At 35.0% G+C, this 25736-nt stretch overlaps 2 protein-coding genes, 1 long non-coding RNA gene and 1 pseudogene across 5 annotated transcripts; 2 read left to right on the top strand and 2 right to left on the bottom strand.

The window, feature by feature from the left end:
* Window positions 1-867: 867 nt before the first annotated feature.
* LOC111026136 (zinc finger A20 and AN1 domain-containing stress-associated protein 1) lies at window positions 868-2417 on the top strand. Its single transcript, XM_022304140.2, has 2 exons — window positions 868-1155; window positions 1594-2417. Exon 2 carries the CDS (start codon window positions 1622-1624, stop codon window positions 2126-2128), a length of 507 nt encoding a protein of 168 aa, XP_022159832.1. The 5' UTR covers window positions 868-1155; window positions 1594-1621; the 3' UTR covers window positions 2129-2417.
* A 1463-nt stretch (window positions 2418-3880) lies between these two features.
* Window positions 3881-5836, bottom strand: LOC148211077 (uncharacterized). The gene is made up of 2 exons (XR_015791839.1): window positions 5002-5836; window positions 3881-4254 (listed from the first exon to the last, which is right to left on the bottom strand). It is a non-coding gene; the product is annotated as an uncharacterized LOC148211077 (long non-coding RNA).
* A 5966-nt stretch (window positions 5837-11802) lies between these two features.
* Window positions 11803-20241, top strand: ARK3 (armadillo repeat kinesin 3). Of its 3 annotated transcripts, none has more exons than XM_022302642.2 (19): window positions 11805-12284; window positions 12981-13081; window positions 13178-13300; window positions 13592-13777; window positions 13979-14200; window positions 14290-14446; window positions 14710-14859; window positions 16556-16644; window positions 16815-17018; window positions 17128-17274; window positions 17479-17613; window positions 17728-17859; window positions 17936-18074; window positions 18159-18251; window positions 18738-18863; window positions 18983-19108; window positions 19218-19361; window positions 19518-19652; window positions 19745-20241. In XM_022302642.2, exons 1-19 carry the CDS (start codon window positions 12104-12106, stop codon window positions 19903-19905), a joined length of 2751 nt encoding a protein of 916 aa, XP_022158334.1. In that variant the 5' UTR covers window positions 11805-12103; the 3' UTR covers window positions 19906-20241. The 3 variants fall into 3 exon arrangements, with proteins under 3 accessions (XP_087981743.1, XP_022158334.1, XP_022158342.1); XM_022302650.2 differs by having other exon boundaries at window positions 11806-12284; window positions 19524-19652; XM_088125617.1 differs by lacking the exon at window positions 17128-17274 and having other exon boundaries at window positions 11803-12284.
* A 1371-nt stretch (window positions 20242-21612) lies between these two features.
* Window positions 21613-23725, bottom strand: LOC148211078 (AT-hook motif nuclear-localized protein 22 pseudogene; annotated as a pseudogene).
* Window positions 23726-25736: the final 2011 nt, after the last annotated feature.

The raw sequence follows: 25736 nt of genomic DNA on the forward strand, positions 1-25736 counted from the left end.
TTAGCCGCATGGGAACAGATTTCTTCTAAAATAACAATAATAGCAATAAAAACTTGTGCCGCAATTTTAGAGCCATTTTAACTGCTATAGGTTGGATAAAGCAAAGACCTTCCGCGCAAAACGTGGGACCCAGAACCAACCGGTTTAATTACTTAAATATTCGGACCGGACCGGGTCGCCGCTGGACTCCTCGGGAATAGGCGCATGGACGAAGTAATCGATTGTGGGAGGTTATTTGCAAAAAGATTGCCGGTAGCCCCTAAAATGGCGACACGTTTCAGTTATGAATAAATCGTGTGACAAACTAATTATTTTTTAAAAATAAATATTATTATATATAACGAGATGGAAGGAGACAGTCGAATCAATTAGAGAAAATTCCATTATGGTGGACCATGACTACCGCCAAAAGAAATTGCACACTTTTTGAAATTATTTTTTAAAAATAGATAATAACACCAAACGGAAATTGAAAATAGTCTTTGATAGTAATTTAAGAAAACGAAACTTTAAAAGTTAAAAATAGATAGGAAGATGAAAATGAAAAACTGCTTTAGCGATTGAAGAAAAAAAAAAACAAAAAAAGGTGAAGTATGAGAGGAAAAAAAAAGGTAAAGTAGAGTAAGGAATATTATAATCTTCTAATATTGATATTTAATTCGGTTTCCAAAAAAAAATCGCCTTTTTAATGGAAGACGCTAAATTACTAAAAGGCCCTTTCGTAATCGACAAGCAATCATCACGAAAGATTCTTAAAGGAAAACAATCATCACGGATTCAAGCATCCCAGCCGTCTGATTTTGGGGGATGATCTCGTGATCAGATCGGGCATGTGATCAAACGGCTGAAAATCGAGGTGCAATGGACCGGCGCCGTATTGTAGCATTGCACCGACATTGAAACCGGGGGGAGCGCCGTGGAAATAACAATAAACAAGGGGTGGGTTGCGCAATTAGTAATTCATCTTTATCGCTCCGTCAGCCCCTAAACCTCAACGTAATCGGTTTCTCTACGTTTATTCGTTTTCTTACTTTTTCTTCACCCCGTGGGTTTTCTGAATCTTTGATAATATTCTGATTCTCCGATTCGAATTCGCTTCTTTTGGGGAGGTTTTTTGGAGTTTTGAGTTGCTTCGATCTTCTGTTGGCTTAAGAGGTATGGATTTCAGACTCTGTTTGACTTTTACTGAATCGGAATAATCTAGATCGTTTTGTTGGGACGAGGATGAATTTTTTCTTTTCGAACTTTACTTTGGTTCTGAATTTCTTTTCTTGTTCTTTCGTCTACTTCGATTACTGCCATAGATGAACGTTTTGCGTTTTGTTGCGTTTGATGTTTTTGTCTTCTTTCGCTGCTATTTACTGTTCGTTTCGATGATTTCACCGCTGATTTCTTGAAAGTCTTGGTCTAGTCGTTACTTTTCCAGGAAATATTGCTTTATTAGTTGGGGCTTTTGTTATTGTTTTCCTGGTAATTTTAGGGTTTCAAGCAAGAAGATGAAACGCGAAATTTGATCACGGATGAGTTCGTTTTTAATTCTAACATCTTGTTTTATTCTTCTTTTTTTTTTTGTGCCTTTTCCTGAAACTACAGCGAATTGAGCGATTACGTTCGAAGAAGTATGGGTTCGGAACAGAACGATGGCACAAGCTACCAGCCAACGGAGCCGAAGCTCTGCGCGAACAACTGCGGTTTCTTTGGTTCAGCGGGAACGGAGAATCTCTGCTCGAAGTGCTACAGAGACTCGCGTATAAAAGAAGAGCAGGCGGCTTCGGCCAAAGTAGCCATGGAGAAATCCCTTCAGTCCAAAATATTGAAGCCGTCCGAAGGCAATTCTTCAGTCGTCGTCGCCGATTCTCTACTCGATTTAGCATCACCGTCGTCCTCCTCCGGAATATCTCTCGGCAGTTCCAACAAATCGCCGTCGCCGGAGATTCCAAATCGGTGCTTGAGCTGCAATAAGAAGGTGGGATTGATGGGGTTCAAGTGCAAGTGCGGGCGGACCTTCTGTGGAACTCACCGGTACCCGGAGAAGCACGATTGTGGTTACGACTTCAAAAGTATTGGTCGGGAGGAGATCGCCATGGCCAACCCCGTAGTGAAGGCCGACAAGGTCGAAAGGTTCTGAGTAGGAATTCAGCGTCGAATTGGTAAAAAATTTAATGGGTTTGCTCTTCTTCGTCTTCTTGGTTCTTCTTTTGTCCCTGTTTATTTGGTTGGGTTTATTTGAAGGGATTGGGTAGCTCTTTGTTTGGTTTGCTGGAAAGTTTAGCGACTTTGGTTTCCACAATAATGGAGTTTGATCCCTTTCGATTCTGGTTTCCTTTTCGTTTCGAGTAACGTTTACTCCAGTCTGTGTAAAGAATTAGACACTGTTTTTATTAACTTGATCGTAGATGAACAAGCATTCTTCACCATTCTTCTTTGATCAGACATGAAATCCGATTGAATTCTGTAGCGACGGCCATCAGGAAAGATGAACTTCTTTTTTTTTTTTTTTGGGTCCAATTGAACAGATGGAAATTCAAGATTGTTATCAGATTCTAACCCCACTACGTAACGTGGCAAATAAGCCAGAAACTAAGTGGATCGTGGAGGAACCTTTTTTTTTTTTTTGAAAGTTAAAATATAGCATTAAGATGCTTTTGCTTTTGAAAGATAAAATCTTTTTAAGGTATTTCTCTTAAGAAACAATTTTTCAGATTGAGATTTGTGGAATCGAGTCATGCTTGTTCCCAACTTCAAGGGTGTTAGTTTTGACTAATTTATAAAATTTGAGGTCTTTGGTATCTGGGCTTATAGGTTTCAAAATTCAAATTTATGAGCAAAAACATTAAATGACAGGTTTGAATTCAAAGAGTAACAAATCTGCTAAACAAGAAAGATAAAAGTGAAAGTGAGAAAAGGAGTGAACGAAATGAGAAAAAACGGGAAGTTGAAATTATTTGAATAGATGGAAGACTATTAGAATGCATAGTTGAAATGCACAAAGGAATTAATATTCAAAGAGAATTATTTGAAAATACAGGGCCGATTATTGAAACAGTGAATGAATTGCAGTGGTTGGTATTTCTCTTTCAAATTGGTCATTGAGGTACCACATTATTGTGGATAGCTATATGCTGCATTTTGGTGCATCTTAAAACAACTCCGTTGCTTTTGATTCTAAGGGGAAGTTGAAAATACCTCCCCCAAGTTCTAAGAGATGTTATATTATAATCATATTCGATTAATCACCCCCTTAAACTTGTAAAACTGTACAATTAAAACTAATTTTCTACCTCAATTATTTGTTGTTTTCTTAAATCAAGATTTCGACTCACCATCAATCTAAAAACCTCGAAAGATTTTACAGCTTTCGATTGTTTCAATGTTTAGAGGGTGAAGGATCAAATTGAACGCTCAAAGCTAGGATGTGTAATTAAATTTAAAAATATTCATCTCATGATGGCCACCTACTTTAAAAATTAATTTCGACGTGTTTGGTTCTTATAATTTTTCCTTAGTATTAAATCCTAAATAAGGGCCACAATTTAACTCATTCTGTCCTCTAAACCCTTTTGTTTTTCTTTAATCTCGATGATCACAATATAAATCATTCCATGATTTATTTTTTTCGTGTCAAATATTGTAAATAAGTAAAGATGCAATTCTCTCTCTTAGAAAAACCTAGTTGAGATGTGTTTGAGCACCTTCGAGATAGAATAACTCACACAATCTTTGGTTGGCTCATCGTCTGGAAATCATTAACCCAATTCCTTTAAGCATAAAGCAGACTGTCACATTCAAACTTTTGGAATGGTTGAAAGGGTGTAAAGAGTGTAGAACACACTATTCATCAAAATCTCTTCAAAGCTTAAAGAAAAAGGAAAAAAAAGAAGAAGAAGAAACCACTTTTCTTTGGGGGGGTATGAAAAGAAATGTCCCAATTTCAGATGTATGTTATAGGTTAGAAGCAATGAAGGCAAAGACTTTGCAGTTTGCAATGCATAAGGACAGTTTGACACAGTTTATAAAAGTAGAACTCCACTATAAAAGTAGAACTCCACAGAATACATTATTGAAATATATATAGAAACCCCCCAAATTCAAACTCCTATCAACAATTATAAGGCTGTGTGCCACAAATAAAGTCCCTATGCTTTTACTTTCACTTCAACCTGCTTCTGATGCGTCGGAGAACTTTGTTCTTTAATATCTCATTCATATCTCTCTTCTAACTCAAACAAGTGAGCGTCAAAGCTATACTATGGGCTGCAGATCATAGGCTATTATGTTTTAACATTTTACCATTATACTCGACTGAATCTATTAAAATTGGTTGATAATAAACTTGTGTTACATGGTACTATAAAGGAGAGATTTAGATGAGGAATTAGGCTTGTTAGGAGAAGAAAGATTCTATTTTCTCTTAGGTAAGTCTAGCTAATTTCTTATATCTAAAATTTTGTCAAACTACTAAATATCATGGTATGTAATTAAGCTTAATTATCATTAACCCGTTTTAACCTTTATTAATGAAGAAACATCATGGGTGACTCATCAATCCAAAGAGATTAGGATGAACTGAGAGGAAATTAGTTCAAATCTCATGATAATGGTCACCTATCTTATTAATTAATTACTGTGTTTCTAGCACCAAATGTTATAGCATGTCTCGAAATAAATATATTGAGGCACCAAAATAAATATAAACATAACTTTAGTTCTAGGGGTTGTGTTCAAAATTTTGGGTGAGCTTAATGTCTTTTGAATTCAGGCCTCAAAAAGGAGCGAGTACCTCAGTTATAGGGATAAAATGCTAAAGAGGTATCGATTCCGAGTCATAAAAAAATATGAACACAACTTAGGTTGAGGGTTGATTTATAATGTGCAGTTGAAGCATTAAGGATATGTTTTAGGACCACTAGCCCTGAACATGAACTTTCTTAAAGGGGTGAGTCTTGGGTCAGTTGAGAAAAGTGGAAGAAGCTTATAAATAATAAAGGCCAAAGGGGGTACCCCAAAATGAAAGGCCACAGCCACAGCCAGTGGATATCTGTAGGCAGCTGCATCTGCATCCTCAAGGTCTGCAAAATGGTGGAGCAGAACCTGTCTTCTCTCGTTCTTTCTCTTTCTCTCTCTCTCTTCATCTACTTCTCCGTGGTTCACATACAGATTAAACCCACAAGAAAAGGGAAAAAAAAAAAATTCAATCAAAGGGGCAAGATTTTTAATTTCTCTCTTTTGCTTTTCATATTTTCCATGAAAAGAAAATTGGGTCTGGCTTTGGGCTGGTCATCTTTTTGAAAGCCATTGTACATTCAAAGAATCTAATGAGAAGGGAAAAAAAAAAAAAAAAAAAAGCTTGACAGGGTTCAGTCATGGCGTGTACCAAATATTAAAGTTGTCGTTGCCTAACATTACATACCCTTTTGAACTAATGATGCATTGGTCTCAGCTATTTTGGCTTTGATGAACTTTGCCATAAACACTAGATTTTGTAGGTACATTTCTTTTTCCTCCTCTCCCTTTAGTTACTTTTTTTGTACTGTCAGTATCAGTAATGGGGTTCCCATGCTTTCATTGTTTGAAAGTTGTGTTCTTGGAAGCTCCACAGTACGCCGAACAACTTGTTTTGGTTATGCAATTCTTAGATGGAGAGGACGAGGATTCACTGTTTTTAACTGACATATAATATGTAAGGATGACGTTTTCCTTGTCTTGGAAGAATTTGGAGCTTATACCATATCATGCTCGGCAAAATACCTTAAGAAGAACCAAATTCAAGCTGGAATTGAGCTGAACTTCATTTGAATTCGTGAGATTTCGTGTTTTTCTTTATAGGAGAGAAATTGTCCGGGATGATAGGTTGGGGAGTATTTATTCACTTCCTGTCTTTTTATTTTTATTTTTTATTAATAGTACTACATCATGTAGGGTGAGAATGAGAATTCGAAATCTTTTGATCCACGATTCTATCTTAACTAATTAAGTTAGAGTCAAATTAGTCTCTTGGACTATAATTAATATTAACCTATATATTGACATTTTAACTAGCACGAGTTAAAAATTTTATGTGTCAAGTAGATGATACGTGGGATAGAGATTCGAACCTATAGTCTTCTGATTGAGAATTTATCCATTAACCAATTGTGGTATATTTAAATTGGTTCTTAATTTCAATATTAAATCGTTTATATTAATAAAATATCGACTTACTAGGTCAATATTTTATTCTTTTATTTGCCATAGTTATTTTCAAAAAAACTTTTTAAAATATTTTTTTTAGTAAATGTGGGGTAGAGATTTGAATTAAGTACCTTCAATAGCTATGTTCAAGTTGGCAAAAACAAATTTTTATATATGGGTGGATTGAACTATTCAATAATTAAGTTGTGTCAAACGTCATCAGCCAAAAAAAATGGCTTTTGGAATGGAATATTTATTTATTTCTCTGTTAAAGTTTTTCTTTCAATAATTTTAAGTCGCTTAATACGTTGGGTAGATTTGATTATAAACTAATTCATTCACCAAATTTGAATGACATATCAATAAAACTCAAAAAATAAAAAATAAAAGAAAAAAAAAGATTAAAATGCATCAATAAATATTGAGAAACAAGTTTAGTATTTCTATATTTAATCTAATTGATAAAATGTATCAAATAAAAGTTGTTTAAATGTTATAAATATTAGAAAATAATGTCTAAATATATAGTCTATTGAATATTTGAGGTGATAAAATTAATTTTTTTTTTAATACAACGTGTGGATGAGAGATCGATCTCTTGATTAGAGAGATATATGTCAATTACTGTAAAGTTAAGTTCGATTTGACGGTAAAACTAAAACGTCAAGGATCACTAAAGATTTAATATAAAATTATTTTAATTATATTAAATTCGATTTCAGTATTTACTGAGTCAGTAGTATCTATGGTGGAGGGCTCAAAAGATTTTTATTTATTATTTTTTTTATGAAGTAAGATTTAGTTAAATTTTGAATAAAATATATTTTGATCTCTAAAGTTGGAAGTAGGTATCTATTTTGTCGGTAATTGACTAATAAAAAGATAGTGTGGATGTTAATTAAGTTAGTAATTAATTGTGCTTGTTGACAAAGTGCGATATCCATCTCCTTCGTCTGCAACCAAACCAACCACCAATTTAATGGTGGTTAATTGGGGAAGAAGGAAACCTTGAAGAACAGGATAATTAAAGGAGAAGAATTTAAAGCACTTTCAAATACTTTTAAAAATTTTCGATTATCAAAAGTAATTTTTGAAATAGATAATTAGTTTTCTTTCAAATTTTTTGAGAAGTAAATCTTTCATTTAAAACCACTTTTCAAAACGCATCTCCAAACTCATCTTAGTAAAATATTAAAAATCAACATTGCTTATATGAATGAATTTCCGGTGTATTATAAGATGAACATTTTTTCTTAAAGTTAATTTCTTTACCCAATTTAATCAATTTAAATATAATTGAAATAGTTGGATATTATACTTAGGAAAAAAAAGGGTTAAATCTTTGTTTCTCTAGTATAGTAGTAGGTTTACTTCATCCTTTCATTTCAATATAATATTTTAAATAGGTAATTATTTACGCTTTACATTAATCTAAATGATATCCAATAGTATCCGATGACGAAGTATTTTTGGAAAAAACTGATAATGATCTGTGAAGCTAATTACTTGAAAATTGTCAAATCATATCATTTTTGGATGCATGAGTTTTGATTATATATATATATATATACTCAAAATATTCCTTTTAAAAAAACCCTTAAAAGAATTATAATCACATGTGAAATTAATATTAATAATAGCATTGAAGAGACGTAATCCCAACATTTAAAAACAACCTATCTTCCATTTCAAGAAAGTTCTTGAAAACAGCCTAATTTTTGCCTAAGCACATTTGGCAAAAGTTTAGCTTTGGTAATTGAGGTTTAGATCCCAACAAAACTCTTCACCCTCTCTTTGTTTTTTTTTTTCCTCCTTTTGTCATTTTCATTTGTTGGGTATCTTATAGAGCTTATGGATTATCCTGGAAGAATAATATAATTCAATGATAGATTATTTTCATAGCATCCACGAAAGATATATATTGTCCTTCGTGTCTCTAATTTATGGGCTCCCACAAGAATCCATAACCTAAGCATTATTCATAACCTATATGGTCTAAATTATAATATTTCAACATCATTACATGTATCAAAATAAAATTAAGAAAATATATAGAGTGATCTTTTTCTTGAAGAACTACTCAACTTAGAAACTCACGTAAATCTTGCAACCGTTTATATTGATACAATATTTGCATATGAGCTTTTTGACCTCGAAAGCTCTAACACCATAATAAATAAGAAATTTGCACACAAACATAGTATTAAGCCCAGCACACACTTTGTGCCTAGGTTGAACAAATAGTTTAATTTAGTTGAAAGTAGCAAAAAGTAGAATGGTAAAGTGTATCTTGTGCCTAGGTCTCTCATTTTTTTTCGTGTATTCGGACCAGCTTGGGCGTACCTCGACTAATCACAGGCCAACCGCCTAATCCTATTACATTTGGTTGACAAAGGTAATTTGTAGGATATTAAATCCTAGATGGGTGACCACCATGGTTTGTCTCTCCTCTTATTTATAGAGAGTTTTACGTGATTCAAGTGGATTGACTCAATTAGGTCAGTCGACTCAGCCTAGGTCAGGTTGTGTCTAGTCTTATTCGGTCAGATGGTTCCAAGCTTAACCCAACTGATTCGACCCACATCACTTCAAGGTAGACGATCTAGTACGGTTAATTTAACATTTTTATTTTTTTGAGTACAAACTATTAATATTGACATAAAATCATGTTACATACAAAAAAAATAGAGGAGAGGAGGCCCCTTGATTAATTAGACATATTAACAACCTTATTTGGTGGGTGATAGACTTCCCTTTTTCTAAAAAGATTGGTCTTTTTTTTCCTTCCTTTTTGTGAATTTGATTGTTATTCTGTTCATAGACATAAATTAAAAACTGGTAGGTAAAGATTAGATAGAACCTTTTCAACCATAAAAAATGCTGCAGATAAAAACTTGCCCACTTAAATGATTTGGCCTTCCCACCTTTGTTGCCTCCAAATCGTACCTTAATCCAACAAGAGTTTAAGACCCACCATGTGATTAACAGTGAATGTCAACACTTCAAATTTCTCTCTCTTTTTTTTTTTTTTGCTAAACTTTTCGACATGGAAATGAAATATATTGAGCCTATGAATATAGTTCATAACGAATCTGCGAAATTTGTATTTAATTTTTGTTATCCATTAAGACTAGTTTGATGAATTTAAAAACTCGTTTGGTTTGCTCTTTGTACTCATGAGTTGAATTATTGGAGGGCCAAGAAAATCAAAGCTAAGCAATAAAAGTACCCCAAGCATATGATTTTGAGGGGCCTTTGAACAGATTCTGAGGCCCCTCTTGTGTTATAATTATAAAGGAAATATATTGTAATACCTGTTCTATGATAGACAAAAAAAAAAGTGATGCATATATTATCTTAAATATTACTGAATTTAACTCACTCTGAAATAGTATCTCTTATTTAGGTTTTCAAATATAGATTTCCTTGATCGTGGTTGTATGTTCGTTTGAATTTGTTGAACTCTGATACCATATTAATATTCATGAGTATCATCTCAAAATCAATTGGCAATGAGATGAGTAGCCATTTTTATTATAAACCATTGTAAGGTCTGTTTTTTTAGCGATGTTTTGACCAACTAAATTATACATCTCTATTTCATATAAAATTTAGAGATTAGTTGCTTAAGTTTATGAATTGGTTGCGTGCAAATGTACCTTAATTGAAATTTGGAGGCGGGAGAAGCCCATCATTTACAAGAGAAAAAAAAAGCTAAAAACAATATTTTTTTTTAAGCAATATAGATTTTCATATCATTATATGTATAATCTTTGGCCGAGTAAATTATGGCCTTTTGGTACCAATTGATTTCAAAATTTTTGTACATATTCTTGAAACAAGAGACCACAAAAAGAAGGAAAAGGTATTCCATCTTCCCTACCTTTTGCACACACTTTTTCACCCGAAACCTCTCTCTTGCTTTAATTCTCAATTCAAATTCATGATTTTTTGATTTACTAATTCACAGTAACAGTTCTATCTGTTTCAAGTTCAAATTTTATCTTCTCATTTGTATATCTTGACTGAAAAGAATATTTAAAATATATAGTCTTACAGTTTTTTATTGTTGAAGAACAAGAAAAAGAAAATAAAAAAATAGATGAAAACATTTTTTTTATCCAAATATTTTATATGTATGGGCATGATGACATTCATATATTCAAAATTGCTTTTGCTTTAAGTTGAATTTGAGTGTGGAATGAAAATGACATATCTATATATATATATATATAAAAAAAGTTATGGGTCACAATGTTAAAATAATTTCCACTTCTCTTTTAGCTTGATATTTAAAATGATATTATTTATAAAGAAAGATTATATAATTGAAACATGGTAGACGACATGAAAAGTCTACCATCAAAACAAGCCATTTACAAAGATAAAAAGAGTGCCTTGAGAATATCATCAAATGTCCAAGATCATACCTAATCTCAAATAGAATGTGATGCTTATAAAGTAGTACAATAAGTCACAATCGAAAAAAATTCACACATGTAGGTGGAGCGGTGTTTGAAGCATTTACTTAATGATGTAATATTATTTGTGGGTTAGACTTTAGACAGTCTTATTGTGATTTTTTTTCACTCCTTCATTTCAAGACATGTAATATATAATATAATAAATCCAGAACTTTATTAACGTGTCGAAATCGTACAAATAAGTGCTATTTCAAGATCTTTACTAGTTGATCGCATGAATTTAGTAAAAAAAAAAATATTAGTTCATGTATTCTATAATCAAGTAGAAACATATCTTAATCAATTCTATATTATTTAAGCAAATAATGAGTCACTCTAATCGTGAGATAGATCACGTGAGATGTTGATATAGTTTTCTACTATATTGAGCACTCGGACAAATTAAAGTCGTTATCAAATATTATGTCTTGAAATGAATATTAATATCTATTCTATTTTGTTCCATCTTTATTAGTCGAATGTTGGACTTCCTCCACTGCCATAAAAACTTGTAAAAGGAATATTATTAAATAGAATTTAACATTTGATAAGATACTTTCTTTTTCTACATTCTTTTTACTAATTTCCAATGTGAGCGTAGGAAAACAACACATATTAAAAGAATTTAAAAAAAAAAAGGCCCCCCGAAACTTATCTAGATCTAGAAGGTTTGAAAACAGTATCAAAATATTATTTCTTTAAATAACCAAAGTCAAATAGGATCTTACATGAAATACGACAAATTAAAAGAATAAACAAATAGAATATTGAATGAAATACGACAAAAATTATAATAATAAGAAGCATGAATTTCCAATTTCGAATACGATCCTTAATTTTTACGTAAATTTTGCATTTGCTTCAAAAAATGAAAATTTTCTATAAAATTTTAAGTGAGAGCTGGTGGATACTTTTTACTGTTCAATTAGAAATTTCTTAAATTATAATTTTACTGAAAAAAGAAAATAATTTCCTTCGTCGAGGTCAAAATGGTCAATACGCAACCGCATGATGATGGTTAAGGGTCGCACGACGTGATTCGTTTTGTTAGTTAATACTCTCACGAGACGGAACCCGTAATTATTTACGGACACTGTGATATTAATACGCACCGAAACGGCGTCGTTTTATCCTTCTGTTCTGTTCTGTTCTTCCCTCTTTCGCTGTTCTTTGTTTCTCGTCGTCTGTGAGGTTGAAAATTTGGAGAGGGAAGCGAAGAAAATGGTAGCGGATTAGTCTGAGTCACATCTCCCACACGATTTAGGTCCACTTCCACTTGTACCGCTTGTTACTGCAGCTCCACGCTTCGTTTTCAGCATCTGGGTCTTCTCTTGGGTCCCAATTTTCTTTCACTTTCCTTCTCTCTCTCTGAAAATTTCTCTCGGCATTCTCTTTTTTCTGAAAGCAAAAATACGCCTTCTTCAATGGTCTGGTAAACCCATTTTCCCGAAGCTTTTGTCCCTCTAGCAATGGCCGCTTCTGGGGGTACTAGTTATAGAAATGGTGCCACTTCCAGAAACTCTCTTAAGCCCATCTCCGCTAACTCCAACCCCAAGTCGTCTTCTTCTCACAAGTCCAAGTCTCTGCCCAATTCTGCTCTCCGCCGCAGTAGCCCCGCATCCCTCGGAGCCGCCAAGGATGACGGTGGAGGTGGGTTCCCATTTCTGCGGATTTTTTTTAATTATAATTTTCGAATTTTGTTGAGGAGATCCTGGCTTTTCGGTTGTGGTTTATGGAGGTTTTGTAGTTTAGATATGTGAACATGATCCGTGTTGGTTGGTACATCCAAGTGATTTGAAATTGAGGGTATTGTTAAGGGGTGCTTTTGCTGATGCTGAATTAATGGTGGTTTTGTGTTTCTTTCTTGCATTTGAAAAGGAAAATGTAAAACTTTTTTTTTAGAGCAGGAATGGTATAATTCATGTCTTTCAATTGAGAGGCAGTTTGGAAGTTTAAGTTCTGCTTGGAGCAGATACGAACGCTTTTAACATGTCATGATTTTTTCTCTTCAATGCTTTTTGTTTAATTAGTGAACTTGCAGGGAAGTTTGCAAACTGATTGACTTTGAGTTGGCCTTTTTATGTTTAAATTTTAAAATTCCATATCTTACATTTTGCACTAATGATCTAATCCTCCAGCATGGCAAACCAAAAACAGTTTTTTGAACTTATTCTATCCAAGTTGTCTTGAACTTTCAACAATCTAATAGTTGCTTGGCTTTCTGTGAATCCTCGAGTAAGTGGGTAACGAATGATGTAGTCTTCCTTTTTTCCCACAATGTTGAGTCCAATAGATTTTTTAGTTCATTGAATTTTTTCTTATAATATAAATAATGGTCAAGTTTAGTTCCTGGAAGAGTTCGGGTGGCTGTTAGATTGCGACCACGCAATTCAGAAGAGTTGGTAGCCGATGCTGATTTTGCTGACTGCGTAGAATTACAGCCAGAGGTACAAAGGGATGCAATATTACACTAATAAATATTCTCTTCTTTACCATTATTATAGTCTAAATGGAGTTAGTCAGAATATCGCAATGTATTTCAGCTTAAAAGGTTGAAACTTCGGAAGAACAACTGGGATTCAGATACTTATGAGTTTGATGAAGTGCTAACTGAGTTTGCATCTCAAAAACGTGTGTATGAAGTCGTGGCAAAACCTGTTGTGGAGGTATGTATTAAATTTTCAGCCTCCATCATATTTCATATTACTTTTATGTTTCCAAAATACACGATGCTTGGTTTGTTCTGTTCATTCAAATTTTCTTTTAAACATTCATGCAAAGCTTTCAATTTATTCATATATACAACTTTTAGCAGGAATGTATTGAAGTGAAAATTTTTCGTAATAGTCCCCATCTGTTTTGTGTGTAACTTCACTTGAAGTCTCTACTTTTCCTAGTCCCCTTCTTTAATTTGTGCAACTTACTTTGAGTGACCGGCCATTTTTTCTAATTCTTAGAGTGTATTGGATGGCTACAATGGAACAATTATGGCATATGGACAAACTGGTACTGGTAAAACATATACTCTTGGGAGACTTGGAGAGGAAGACACTGCTGATCGTGGAATAATGGTGCGTGCTATGGAGGACATTTTGGCTGAAGTTTCTTTGGAGACGGATTCTGTTTCAGTCTCCTACTTGCAGGTTGTTTCTCTCTAAAGACACCGGCTACCATTTTTTTAATAGTAGGAGCTTAGTAGCATGCAAATTTTAGTGCCACTTGATGAGCAATTTGATTTTTTGTTGTCTCTAAGAAGTCCCTATGTGCTAAAATTTGAGTTCTTTTTACTCGCACCACAATTACTTCTAATTTCTAATCTTATTTTTCTTTAAACGTATGTCCAGCTTTATATGGAGAGTATACAGGACCTTCTTGACCCTGCAAATGATAACATTTCCATCGTAGAAGATCCTAAAACTGGGGATGTTTCAGTTCCTGGGGCTAGCCTTGTAGAAATTAGACACCAGGAGAGCTTTGTGGAACTACTACGGTTGGGGGAAGCTCATCGGTTTGCTGCCAATACAAAATTAAACACCGAATCTTCTCGTAGTCATGCAATTCTCATGGTATGTAAATGCCAGTTACTTTGAGATCTTTCAATGTCTTAAAAACTGCTCGTAGTAGCTTATGGAAATTAGACATTTATTTGTTGAAGGTACATGTAAAGCGGTCTGTGAAAGGAAGGGATTCAGCTCTGTCAAGTGACATTGGTGGGAATTCTCATCTGGTAAAGACCTTAAAACCTCCTATTGTTCGAAAGGGAAAGTTAGTGGTGGTGGATCTTGCTGGTTCCGAGCGTATTGACAAGTCAGGTGTGTAGTCAGCTGGAGTCAAATACATTTAGATTCATAGGTTGCCCTTTGATTTATTGTTTCGTTACCCCTCCACTTAACATTGATTTTATTTCATTATTAGTATTTAAAAAAAAAAAAACGTTTCTACAAATGAGTCTCTCTTTCTCATGGACAGTTCATATTGGATGTTACATTGCCTTTTTAAACTTTTTTATAATAAAAGTTGGCTTTCTCAATGAATGTCACCTCTCATAGAAGGTTATTTGGCTTTCTTGAGGCAGGAAGTGAAGGACATACACTTGAAGAAGCCAAATCCATCAATCTCTCCCTGAGTGCATTAGGGAAGTGCATAAATGCACTTGCTGAGAATAGTGCACACGTTCCGGTAAGGGATTCAAAGCTTACGAGATTACTCCGAGATTCATTTGGGGGTAAGATCTGATCCTAATGTTGTTTTAGGTATCTATTTACTGATGAAATTTGTTATTGTGTCATACAATTCCAAATTATGTTTATGTTATTAAGATATCTAGAAAATGAAGTAGTAAGGTCAGTCCCGTGGATTAGCATCTCAAGGTTCTTTGATAGGCATAAAGAAATCGTCTTGGTTAGATTGACTTATTGTACTAAAAATGAAAGTAAGACATTCCCCCGCAAGGAGCCAAATGAAGCTGCAAAATGCCACTGATCTGATCATTTGAAAATTTTATTAGTGTTTGAGTGTCATGCCTTTAATGCTTCCACAAGACTAGAAGTCTTGGTGTTGACATTCATCCTCATTGGCTTTGAATTTATCAGCATTCCATATCTACTCATTGGCTTTGAATTATCAGAAGAGGTAGTGTAGAGGTTGGGGTAAAGATTGGGAAGAGGGCCTTGGCCTCTCCAGTTGTCTTCCTAGAAATTGGCGTTGAGACCTGTCCATTCTTCAAAGGAGATTCTAGAAGCGATAAGATTCCCTGAGTTCCAGACGTCCCATCAAGGATCTTTAGAGTAATTTATGGGATTATTTTTCTTGGATACTATCAATCGTGACATTGCCATGTTAAATGAAAATCTGGCTCTTTTGGAGGTTGAATTTCCATATGTATTATCTACATTATAGCTGTAATACTTTTGGCCTATCTTGGCACTTCCCACAACAGTATTTGATACTTGATAGTATTGGGCAGCTTCTTTGTGATCATTATTTCAAATGAAAGGCTAAAATCTATTGGTCTTTGGCAGTTCTGACTGTCTTTTGGGAAACTTTTCTGGAAATAGACTACATCTTTGAAAACAAATCTGGAGGATGGATGGATCTTTGGGATTTGATTAAATTATTAGGGTCTTATTGGTGTATGCTCTCTGGTCTTTAGATTGTTTTGTTATTATTGGTCCTTCTCTATCAAAGCGAACAGGGTTTAATTTTTTGTAATCTCATTGACTGTTTGGTCGGTGTTTCCTCTCCTCTTTTTATTTTTCGTTCAATGAAAAGTTTGTTTCTTATCACTATTTTGAAAACCCGTAGCTCGTTTGTCAACACTACAGGAGGTTTGGGCATTAGCAGTAAGGTGAGTCAGCATGAATATGAATGAAAAGAAATGTAGATATACTCAAGCTCTACCTTATAGTCCTACTTAAGACTAAAATTCAAGTAATGTGAAGACATAGTAAGGAAATCTTTTACCCAAAATTCCTAGGAGTAAAATTTCTCATGAAATTCAGATTTCGCCTACTCGTTCCATTGTTCTCTTGTATACTTCTATGATGTCAATTAATTTGTGCAGTTTTTTACTTTGGATTGTTCTCATATGAGAGAGTTTTGCAATATTTCTCTCCTTTTCATTTTGACTTCGAGAGCTTTCTGTAATTGCTAAGGCCCCCTGCTTATATATTTCTTTTAGTGAATATAATTTGTTTTAAAAAATACAAAAAACGAGTACAAAAGAAAGTTAAGGGCTACGTACATTTCTGAAGTTTAAGCTTTTAGTTACTGATTCAGGAATATTTCTTTAGGCTGTGCAGTTGTGGCCATCATATTTTCTTGCAGTTTCTATAGTGTTGCTTTCTTTTTAATTTTCATAACAGTGATTTCCCTGTTTTAGCATTCTAATTGTGATATCTGATGACGCAAAATTTTAACAGGGACGGCAAGAACTTCACTGATCATTACTATTGGCCCTTCACCTCGTCATCGTGGAGAGACTACGAGTACAATAATGTTCGGCCAACGGGTAAGTTGTTAATTTTTGAAATTCTTGTTATTAAATGTTTCTGAAGTTTCATTGGTTTGGACTAGTTAATCATCATTATCGTCTTTCCCATTATTTATTAGCTTTTTCAATGAACTGTGTTCTATTTCGTTTCCAAGATTCTAGTTTCTTAAACTTTTTGCCCTTCATAGGCTATGAAGGTGGAAAATATGTTGAAGATAAAGGAAGAATTTGATTACAAAAGTTTGTCAAGAAGGTTAGACATTCAGTTAGACAAACTGATTGCAGAACATGAAAGGCAGCAAAAAGCATTTGAGGATGAAATTGAAAGAATTACCAAAGAAGCACAGGAGCGTATAACTGAGGCTGAAAGAAGCCATGCAAATGCGCTGGAGGTAAATGTTCTATATTAAATCCTTTTTGGGGATTGACAATTCCCAATGTAGTTTCCAAAGTTCGTTAGTTTACGAATTAAGTCTGAGATTTACCTTCTTTCTCCTATAGAAGGAAAGGCTGAAATATCAGAGGGATTACATGGAATCAATCAGGAAACTTGAAGATCAGCTGATGGTAAACCAGAAGAAGTTAGGGGAAAAAGTAATTAATGAAGAAGTTCCAATTTCTGCCTCTAGTAAAATTACTAATGGAGAGGTATCCTGTTACTAAATATACATCAATATTTCTGACTGATTAGAAAAGTTAAGATAAAGTATCCAGTATAACTATTCATTAAATGGAAAGGTCAACAGAAAGTCTCTCTCTCAATGGTGGCTGTTTTTTCGTTTTGCCCATTCGATTACGGCAACAGTTTCAACCATCTTTTAAAACATCAATATTTTTTCTTGAATGTTACAGGGTTCAACAGTATCTGCTGACAAGGAAACTGCAGAGCTGAAGAAGTTGATTAAAAAGGATACGCTTTTGCGGAAGGCAGCTGAAGAGGAAGTTAGCAATCTTCGAATTCAAGTAGCCCAACTGAAGAGGTCAGAGGTATGTCTGATGCAACTCCATGTAACAAACTTTCACCTTGTTTTCTCATGCCCCTTCGTCTCCAACTATATACATAAACCTATTGTTATGTTAATGATGCTTTTTACGTGCTAGACTTCTTGCAATTTAGAGATCTCAAAGCTTCGCAAGACTCTGGAAGATGAGCAAAATCAGAAAAAGAAACTAGAAGGAGATATAGCTATACTACAAAGCCAGTTATTGCAATTGAGCTTTGAAGCAGACGAGGTAAGTTTTTGCCTAAATTTTTCTTGATCTTGTTCGCATTGCCTTGTGTTTTTAACAAGAGCTGCTTTATTTGCAGACTAGTAGGCAACTGGACAGAGGTGAGCCTGGGAAAGTCCTGGGTGCTCTAGATTCTCTCATGTCACAAGTTAAGCATTCTCAGGCTCAGGAGCCTGGAAATGGGGAGAAAGCTTCAGTAGCCAAACTCTTTGAGCAAGGTTTTTAGTCACTTCCTGTATTATTGTCTTGGTACTTTATTTCAAATTTGTCCATTATAATTTATTTCCATAATATTTCGACAGTGGGACTGCAGAAGATCTTGTCATTGCTGGAAGCGGAAGATTACGATGTTAGAATTCATGCTGTGAAAGTGGTCGCAAATCTAGCAGCTGAAGGTACCAAAATCATTACCATGTTCACTGATAACCTGAACTATTCATTTGCCCTGTTCTGTCCTGGCTTTCGCGAGTTACTCTTGTACCTTTCCTGATTTGAAGTCTCAAATCTCTAGTGATTATTGCAATGTCACCCTGCTAATTTAAGGTTAATGAAGCTGGTAGGACATGACTGTCAATATCCGCTACTGGGCTCACTGCTTAATTGGTCTCTTATCCCTGTACTTTTAGATGCCATTAGTTACTCTTTTTGTTGGGTTTGTTTTTTTGCGGAAAGGGTAATAGAGGACGAGGATTATAAGCAGAAATGGTACCTGGCTTTGAGATTCATTTAGTTATTACATAGATTCTAGATCTACTTGATCAGGTGCTTTTATTAATATGAAGCATATCTACTGTTCTCAGTATTATAATGTCAGCAATGTACAAATTCATTAAATTTCATACTGAGAAAAAGGCAATTATGCACTTGCTTCAAATATGCAGAAACAAATCAGCAAAAGATTGTTGAGGCTGGGGGCCTTTCATCTTTGCTGATGCTACTCAGAAGCACTGAGGATGAGACAATACACAGAGTTGCTGCAGGTGCAATTGCAAATCTTGCAATGAATGGTCAGTTTTTGTTCCTTGTTTGGAGAAATATAATTCCCGCTTCAACCTTTGAAACTGCTGCTTCTTCTTTTGGCTGAGATTTTGTTTCATTTAATTTCTGCCTCCGTATTTTCCATCAGAGACCAACCAAGACCTCATTATGTCCCAAGGAGGCATTAGCTTGCTGGCCATGACTGCTGCCAACGCTGAGGATCCCCAAACCCTTCGAATGGTTGCTGGAGCAATTGCCAATTTGTGTGGCAATGGTAAGTGTTTCGGTCTGTCTAATGTTCATTCATTAATATATGCAAATTTATGTTCATATCCAATCTGACATCAAGCTCTCACTATGCGTTAAAATATTATGTAATCTAGATAAGTTGCAGACGAAGCTAAGGGGTGAAGGGGGTATCAAGGCATTACTTGGCATGGTAAGATGCAGACATCCTGATGTTCTTGCACAAGTTGCTAGAGGAATTGCAAATTTTGCGAAGTGCGAGTCTAGAGCCTCCACACAAGGTAAGAACTTCTGAAATGGGGCCTCTCTAGTGTGTCATTTTTCTGCGAAGAATTATAAATAATTGTCATTTGTGTGTGCCTTGAATATAAATTTTATGGATATCTTTGAGTGTTTCGGACGATGATGGACTGATTCTGATTTTGGCTTGTTGAAAGGAACAGGGACCAAGACTGGGAAGTCTTTCTTAATTGAAGATGGAGCACTCCCATGGATTGTACAGAATGCCAACAACGAAGCATCGACTATCAAACGACATATCGAACTTGCACTGTGTCATTTAGCACAACATGGTAATCTCCCTCGCTGCACTCTTCTTGATCTAGCACGAGAAGCGATCTCAAAAATATTAACTTGAAAACCCATGAATATACTGAAAATGCAGAAGTGAATGCAAAAGAGATGATCAGTGGAGGTGCCCTATGGGAGCTGGTTCGGATATCACGAGACTGTTCACGTGAAGACATAAGGACTCTCGCGCATCGAACATTGGTATCCAGTCCAACATTTCAAGCAGAAATGAGACGATTACGAATAGATTATTGATCGGTCCAAGGAGGTAGGTGACAGGAACATTATGTTTATTAGCACAACATCACTTCTGAAAATGGCACCAAAGTCGGCTTCCCTTCTGTGTTTGCTGTAAAAGAAAAAGAAAAAAGTTCTGCTGAATTTTTGTCATCAAAGTAGTATGAGATTTGGGTTGTAGTAGTTGTTAATTGCATTATTAGTTTATCAAATCAAATTAATTTCTTGGGGCTAGACTGGGGAGCTGGCCTCTGTAATTTCAGACTTAGTGTGTAAATTTATTTGTATATTAAGTAAATAAAAAGTAGCACAAAGCAAGGTTATGGGTTAACCATGCAATGTAATTAATTCTGATTTTTGAGTGTTGTTTGTTTAAGTCATAAATTTTTGGTTTACAACAGCAACATTAATATCAATTCTAATTTACTTTGTTTGAACCTCTTCATTCCCTAATGCTCATTAATCTTCTTCAGTTGCAGCCAAGTTTAATAGCTATAAACCAACAAGGCATGAGTGAAAAAAGGTCTTATTTTGTAATAAACAAGGATTATAATCTTAGATTAAGATTAGTTTCTTCATTTATGTTACTTCTCAACCTTTTTTTTTTTGGGGTAAATATGCATTGTTGAGGAAATGAAGCTGAAAGGTTTAAATGAAACTCGAGTGAAATTTTTTAGAAAATAAAATTTACTTGCTGGATATTTTTTTTAGAGCTAATAATAGAACTAAGATAATTTCGCTCATCTTTTTAATTTGTTTTTATTATGTAATCTAGTGATGAGAAACAGAAAAAACATTTTTGTATCACAACCCAGGAATCAACAACACTGAAATGTTGTTATAAATTATCCATTTTTTGAATAGGGATCAAGAAAAAAGAAATTTGATGTGATACTAATGTCAAATCAAGTGACAATATTTAGTTTGGACCTGATGCCCAAGAAGCGCAGTAAATGAATAAGTCTATATTGCTAAATTAAGAGGGGAAAAAAAGAACGATAAAGCGCAGAATTATACATCCGTCGACATGTTGACGTTTTCATCAACATTTTCATGTATCTAGGGTTCAACATCAAAATCGACATTTTTATTTATTGTAAAAAAATCGACAAAATATAAAAAGCACGGATAAAATATTACTGGTGTAGACATAATATTAATATTAATGGTTGTTGTACTAAAAAATTAATAATTGTTAGTTTATTTAAAAATGCTTATTTGTTAATTTTAAATATTTTTTAGGAATTTTTTTTATAAATTTTTCATAAATATCTATTGAAATCAACATTTTAGGGATATTTTTGAGATATTGACATTTCTATTGATATTATTGCATTTTAAAACCTCGACCGAAACTATATACAAACATATATGAAAGCATATGGATAGTTATTACTTATAGTATATGTGACAGCCCATTATAGAAGCACTAAAAATGAAAAATAAATTAAAAGAACAAAAAGAATATATATATTTTTGTTATTTAAAATAAAAAAACTTAAAAGAGAAGGGTTTTTCAACATGGAAATATTGGATAGAAAATAAGATGTGTTGGTGAAAAAAGGAAAATGTGATGTCAAAAAAAAAAAGGAAAATGAGAGAGAGAGAGAGAGAATGGAATCAATGTGGCCATATTTTGAGCCGGCAAAGGCATAGGAACTTGTGCAATAAATTAACTTTTTGAAATTTCAGTTTGGGCATTAGATTCTGAGATCACCTCTCCAGTTTGCACTCAATAACCAATCCTCCCCTCAATTCATTCCCATTATTATGCATCACCACATATTCAACAATTTACAAACAAAAACAGAAACAAGTTTGACCCATAAACCAAAACCAAAAAACCAAGACAGTACAAGAAGAAGATGAAGAATTAAGGAAGAACAGAAACCAAAAGCAAACACAAAGCAAAACGGAGGCTTTTCAATGGGTGCAAGTTACTGTGTTTGTTAAATTATTCCTCGAGAAGGAGCTCACTCTGGGTCACAACTACTGCACGTGTCAAATATTACAATCCAATCCACACAATAAACAGATATTGGAATAATGGAACCCCCATACCATTTTGCCTTCTCCTTCACGGATGTCTTTCCTTTTCTTTGACTTTCATCCATGGGGGAACACCATAACTATTAACTTCATAATTAACCCCTTTTGTTTCCTCACTACTCAAAAACCCACTTCTTCTGTTCAAAATTTTGCCTCCACATCATCGCCTTCAAACACAACACCGTTCCATCTCATTTCCCTTGTGATTTCAGCTACCTGCTACTATTCTTTTAGCCCAAAGTTTACTTTTTTCCATCATGGGTTGGCAGCTAATTATAAAGGGGCTTCATGCCAAAGGAGAAAACAAGGAATGAAGAAGAGGGTACAACAAGAGATAATTGAAAATGGGATGAGGGCGATTCGTTCATTCATTCAGATTCATAAATCTACAAAGAGATGATGGAAGGAATTAAAGGGTAGTAATGAAATTTGACATGTACTCTAAAAATCAAATTATATGTGAAAAGAAGAAGAAGTAGAGAATTGCTGGAAAATTAATGAAGAGAAACAAAGTTGAATGGAGAGGAAAGAAGAGGAATAATGGAAAATGATGAACACAAACACAAATTAAATTAATCTCCATATGGGTACCTAATTAATCAAGATTCGGAGGATATGAAAGGAAATTTAATTATATAATTGTGTTAGTAGGGAGGACGAGGCGTTGCCCAGTAAGCTGCTTCCGACGGCATTTGGATTGAATTCAGCAGATTCGGAGGGAGTCCGTGAAATAACGGCGCATTTCCGTCACCTAACAGTTGCTGCTGCTGCTGATGCGACGTCGTTTGCTGCTGCGGCTGCGGCTGCCCCACTTCGTCCGGAGATCCAATTGCGCCGGCTTGCAAGGACGGCATCTGCGGCTGGTCGTCCTCCTCGAGCGGGAGGCGTTCGTAAGCGGCGTTGCTGAAGGAGGCGGCCATGATGACGACGGGGCCGGAGGCGATGAGTGTCCCGACGACGCTGCCGCCGACGACCTGGCCCTGGCCGCCGGCGAGGTAGATGGTGAGGGTGGTGGCGGCGGGCGGGGCCGGGGGCGGGAGGAAGGAGCCGGCGAGGGAGAGGATCTCGAAGCGGCCGTGTAAGTTGACAATTGCACCGGGGGAGGCCGGCTGGCGGAGGGTGACGTTGGTGACGGTGCCGGTGCCGCTCATAATGCAAACCCCGCGCTGGCGGCGGCGGGCGAAGGTGGCGACGCTGTCGACGATGTCGCAGCCGTCGGTGACCTCGATGACGTGTGTGCGGAGGGCGTTGGCGCTGTCGCGAGTGATGATGATGGGGGGCTTGGGCTTGTTCTTGGATCCGGCGGGCCTCCCTCTGGGGCGGCGCGTGATCTCAGGGCCGCCGTTGCTGGGATCGCCCCCGGCGTCGTTGTTGTCGTCGTCGTCGCGATCCCGTTTGGGGGCGGCGCGTGTGGTGGTGCCGCTGTGCTCCTCTTCAGAATTATTGTTATTGTTGTTGTTGTGGGCGCCGGCGCCGAACTGGTGGTGGTGGAGATGGAAGTCTCGGGTGTGAAAGGGAGGTGGGAGAGAGTGGGCGTCCATGGGGGCGGGGTTTAATTAGATCTTTGAATGAAAATACAAAGCTAAGAACATATAAGGTGCATACAAGGGAGAACTGGAATTGGAATTGTTGGAGATTTGAGTTTTGAGTAATGATGGTGTGAGTGTGAGAAAGAAAGAAGAATAGAGAGAAGGGAGTGAGTTTGTGGGTTAGGGTTAGATGGAGGAGGAAGAAAATAGATGGGAGATGGGTTGGGATTCGTTAGAGCTGCGTGCTTATGGCCCTGCCCCTTCCCCTGGGGCCCTCTTTTCCTAAACTTAAAAACCTTTTTTAATATCGTCTCAACTTTTAATTCTCTCTGTTACATTTATCTTACCATCTCCACTATATTATTAAAAAGTGTTAAGTTGCCGCTTAATCTTGCTGGTTTGAGAAATGACGGTTGTTTCTGTCTAGTCAAGTGAACCAAATAATGGATATAAATTTTTAAACTACAGAGGTTAAAAATGTATTCACTATTTAGGAGTGATTTTAACATGATTAGATCATTTTAAAATAACATGTTTGGTAATAACTCGCAGGTGATTTTTGATATTTCTAAGTGATTCTTGTCAATCCCTTAGAAGGTGATTTCTAAATGACTTTTATAATATAAAATTAATAAAAAAATAGTTTTTAAAATTTAATTTCATTCTCTCATTTTATTTATCTTTAATTGGTTTATTCTTAAAAAATTTTGTAATCTCTCCCCCATAATCTTTGTTTCCCGTCTCAGTCAATTTATCTATCTAAAATTTTTGTCTTTAATTATCTAAAATTTTTGTCAAATTATCTCCCTAACTTCAAATATTAATCATTCAAAGTCACTTTTAATTATATAAAAATAACTCCAAACAATGTGTAATCAAACATTAAAATAATTTTATAAAAATCAATTTCAGAAAATCAATTATCATTAAATCTCTTTTGGCCTAAAATCACTAACTTTAATATAATTTCCAAACAAACCCTAAAAAAATATGATTTTTTCTTTTTAAGTTTACACGACCAAACTAATTATTTAACATGTGGGAGAGAGAGTTTAGCTTTAGGATTACCAATATGTCAACCGAGATCATAGCTGAGGCTAATCAGAATAGACTCATATTCTAAGTAATTTTTTTATAGGTGGAAATCTAGTGAAGCATTAATTATTACATAAATTCTGATCTGAAGAAACAAAATTTTCTTAGTTTAATTTATAGGTTTCAATTAGTTGTATTGTCATTCCCTTGATCGAAGAGGCCCCAAAATGACCTCCAAGTATTCGATCGCTAAAACTTGGTTGCCCGAAAGATCCAATTTCTTGTAGTGATAGTGAACTAAAAGAATTAATTAGCAAAACAAAAAATGTACATAGAGAGTTACTTCTTCATTTGTGTAAGAAAATATTTGCTGGATTCAAGCTTGGCAAGTACTTAAAAGTAGTGTAACTTTTAGATCTAAATTAATTACGCAAAAACAGATTTCAAAGAGATGATCAATTTAGTAATATAGTTAATTACTCTGTCTCTCTCTTTCTATGTGTGGAAATGAGGGCAGACTGCTTGGAATTGAACAATAATCGACTTTTTAGGACAAAAACAAATGCTCTCTACGCTAATTGACTCCTAGAATTTTGTTCATTTCACTCTCTCTCCCCTTTACTTTTCTCTCTCTCTCTCTCTCTCCCATTTTCTTCCAATTAGATTCAACACACATGCTCTTTCTTTAAGTATGTTCTTTTTTAACCATAAAAATTAAACGGATGTCCTAATATGTTGACGTCGATTGATATTTGATCTTGGTCGGGTCCTAATTTTGGATCGATTGTTCGTTTGAATATTTTTGGCTCTGATACCATATCAATATTCATGAGATTTGTTTCAAAACTAATTGACAGTGACAATAGTAGTTCATATCTATTATAAATATACGTACGGTCTATTCTTTTATTAATGTAAGATTCTTAACCTTATGGATATAAAAATCTGATTACTTAGAACTATTTGATGAACTCTATATGCAATATTAAAGGGAATAATAAATATTTGTCCTTATCCAAAGCAAAAGTCGCTGTTATTTGTAAATTTCCATTGTCCAATATACCACACTAATGGAAGTCCTCGAAGCTAATGCTTTCCACATACAAAACTCCATCAACCCTGTTGACATGCAAGTTAAATATTGTCCAATAAATAAATAATTGTTATTATTATTTTAATATAATTTATAACAAAAAAAAAAATGCTCGCACATGGGTACAATTAAAGTTACAACCC

This window comes from Momordica charantia, assembly GCF_013281855.1.
Source record: "Momordica charantia cultivar OHB3-1 chromosome 6 unlocalized genomic scaffold, Mcharantia_2.0 BLBB01000006.1, whole genome shotgun sequence".
Lineage (NCBI taxonomy): Eukaryota > Viridiplantae > Streptophyta > Magnoliopsida > Cucurbitales > Cucurbitaceae > Momordica > Momordica charantia.

Coding starts and splice junctions, on each gene's coding strand:
- LOC111026136 (XM_022304140.2), top strand. CDS start 1,622: ATGGGTTCGGAACAGAACGATGGCACAAGCTACCAGCCAACGGAGCCG.
- ARK3 (XM_022302642.2), top strand. CDS start 12,104: ATGGCCGCTTCTGGGGGTACTAGTTATAGAAATGGTGCCACTTCCAGA. Junction 12,285..12,980: donor CGCCAAGGATGACGGTGGAG/GTGGGTTCCCAT, acceptor GGTCAAGTTTAG/TTCCTGGAAGAGTTCGGGTG. Junction 13,778..13,978: donor TTTCAGTCTCCTACTTGCAG/GTTGTTTCTCTC, acceptor ACGTATGTCCAG/CTTTATATGGAGAGTATACA.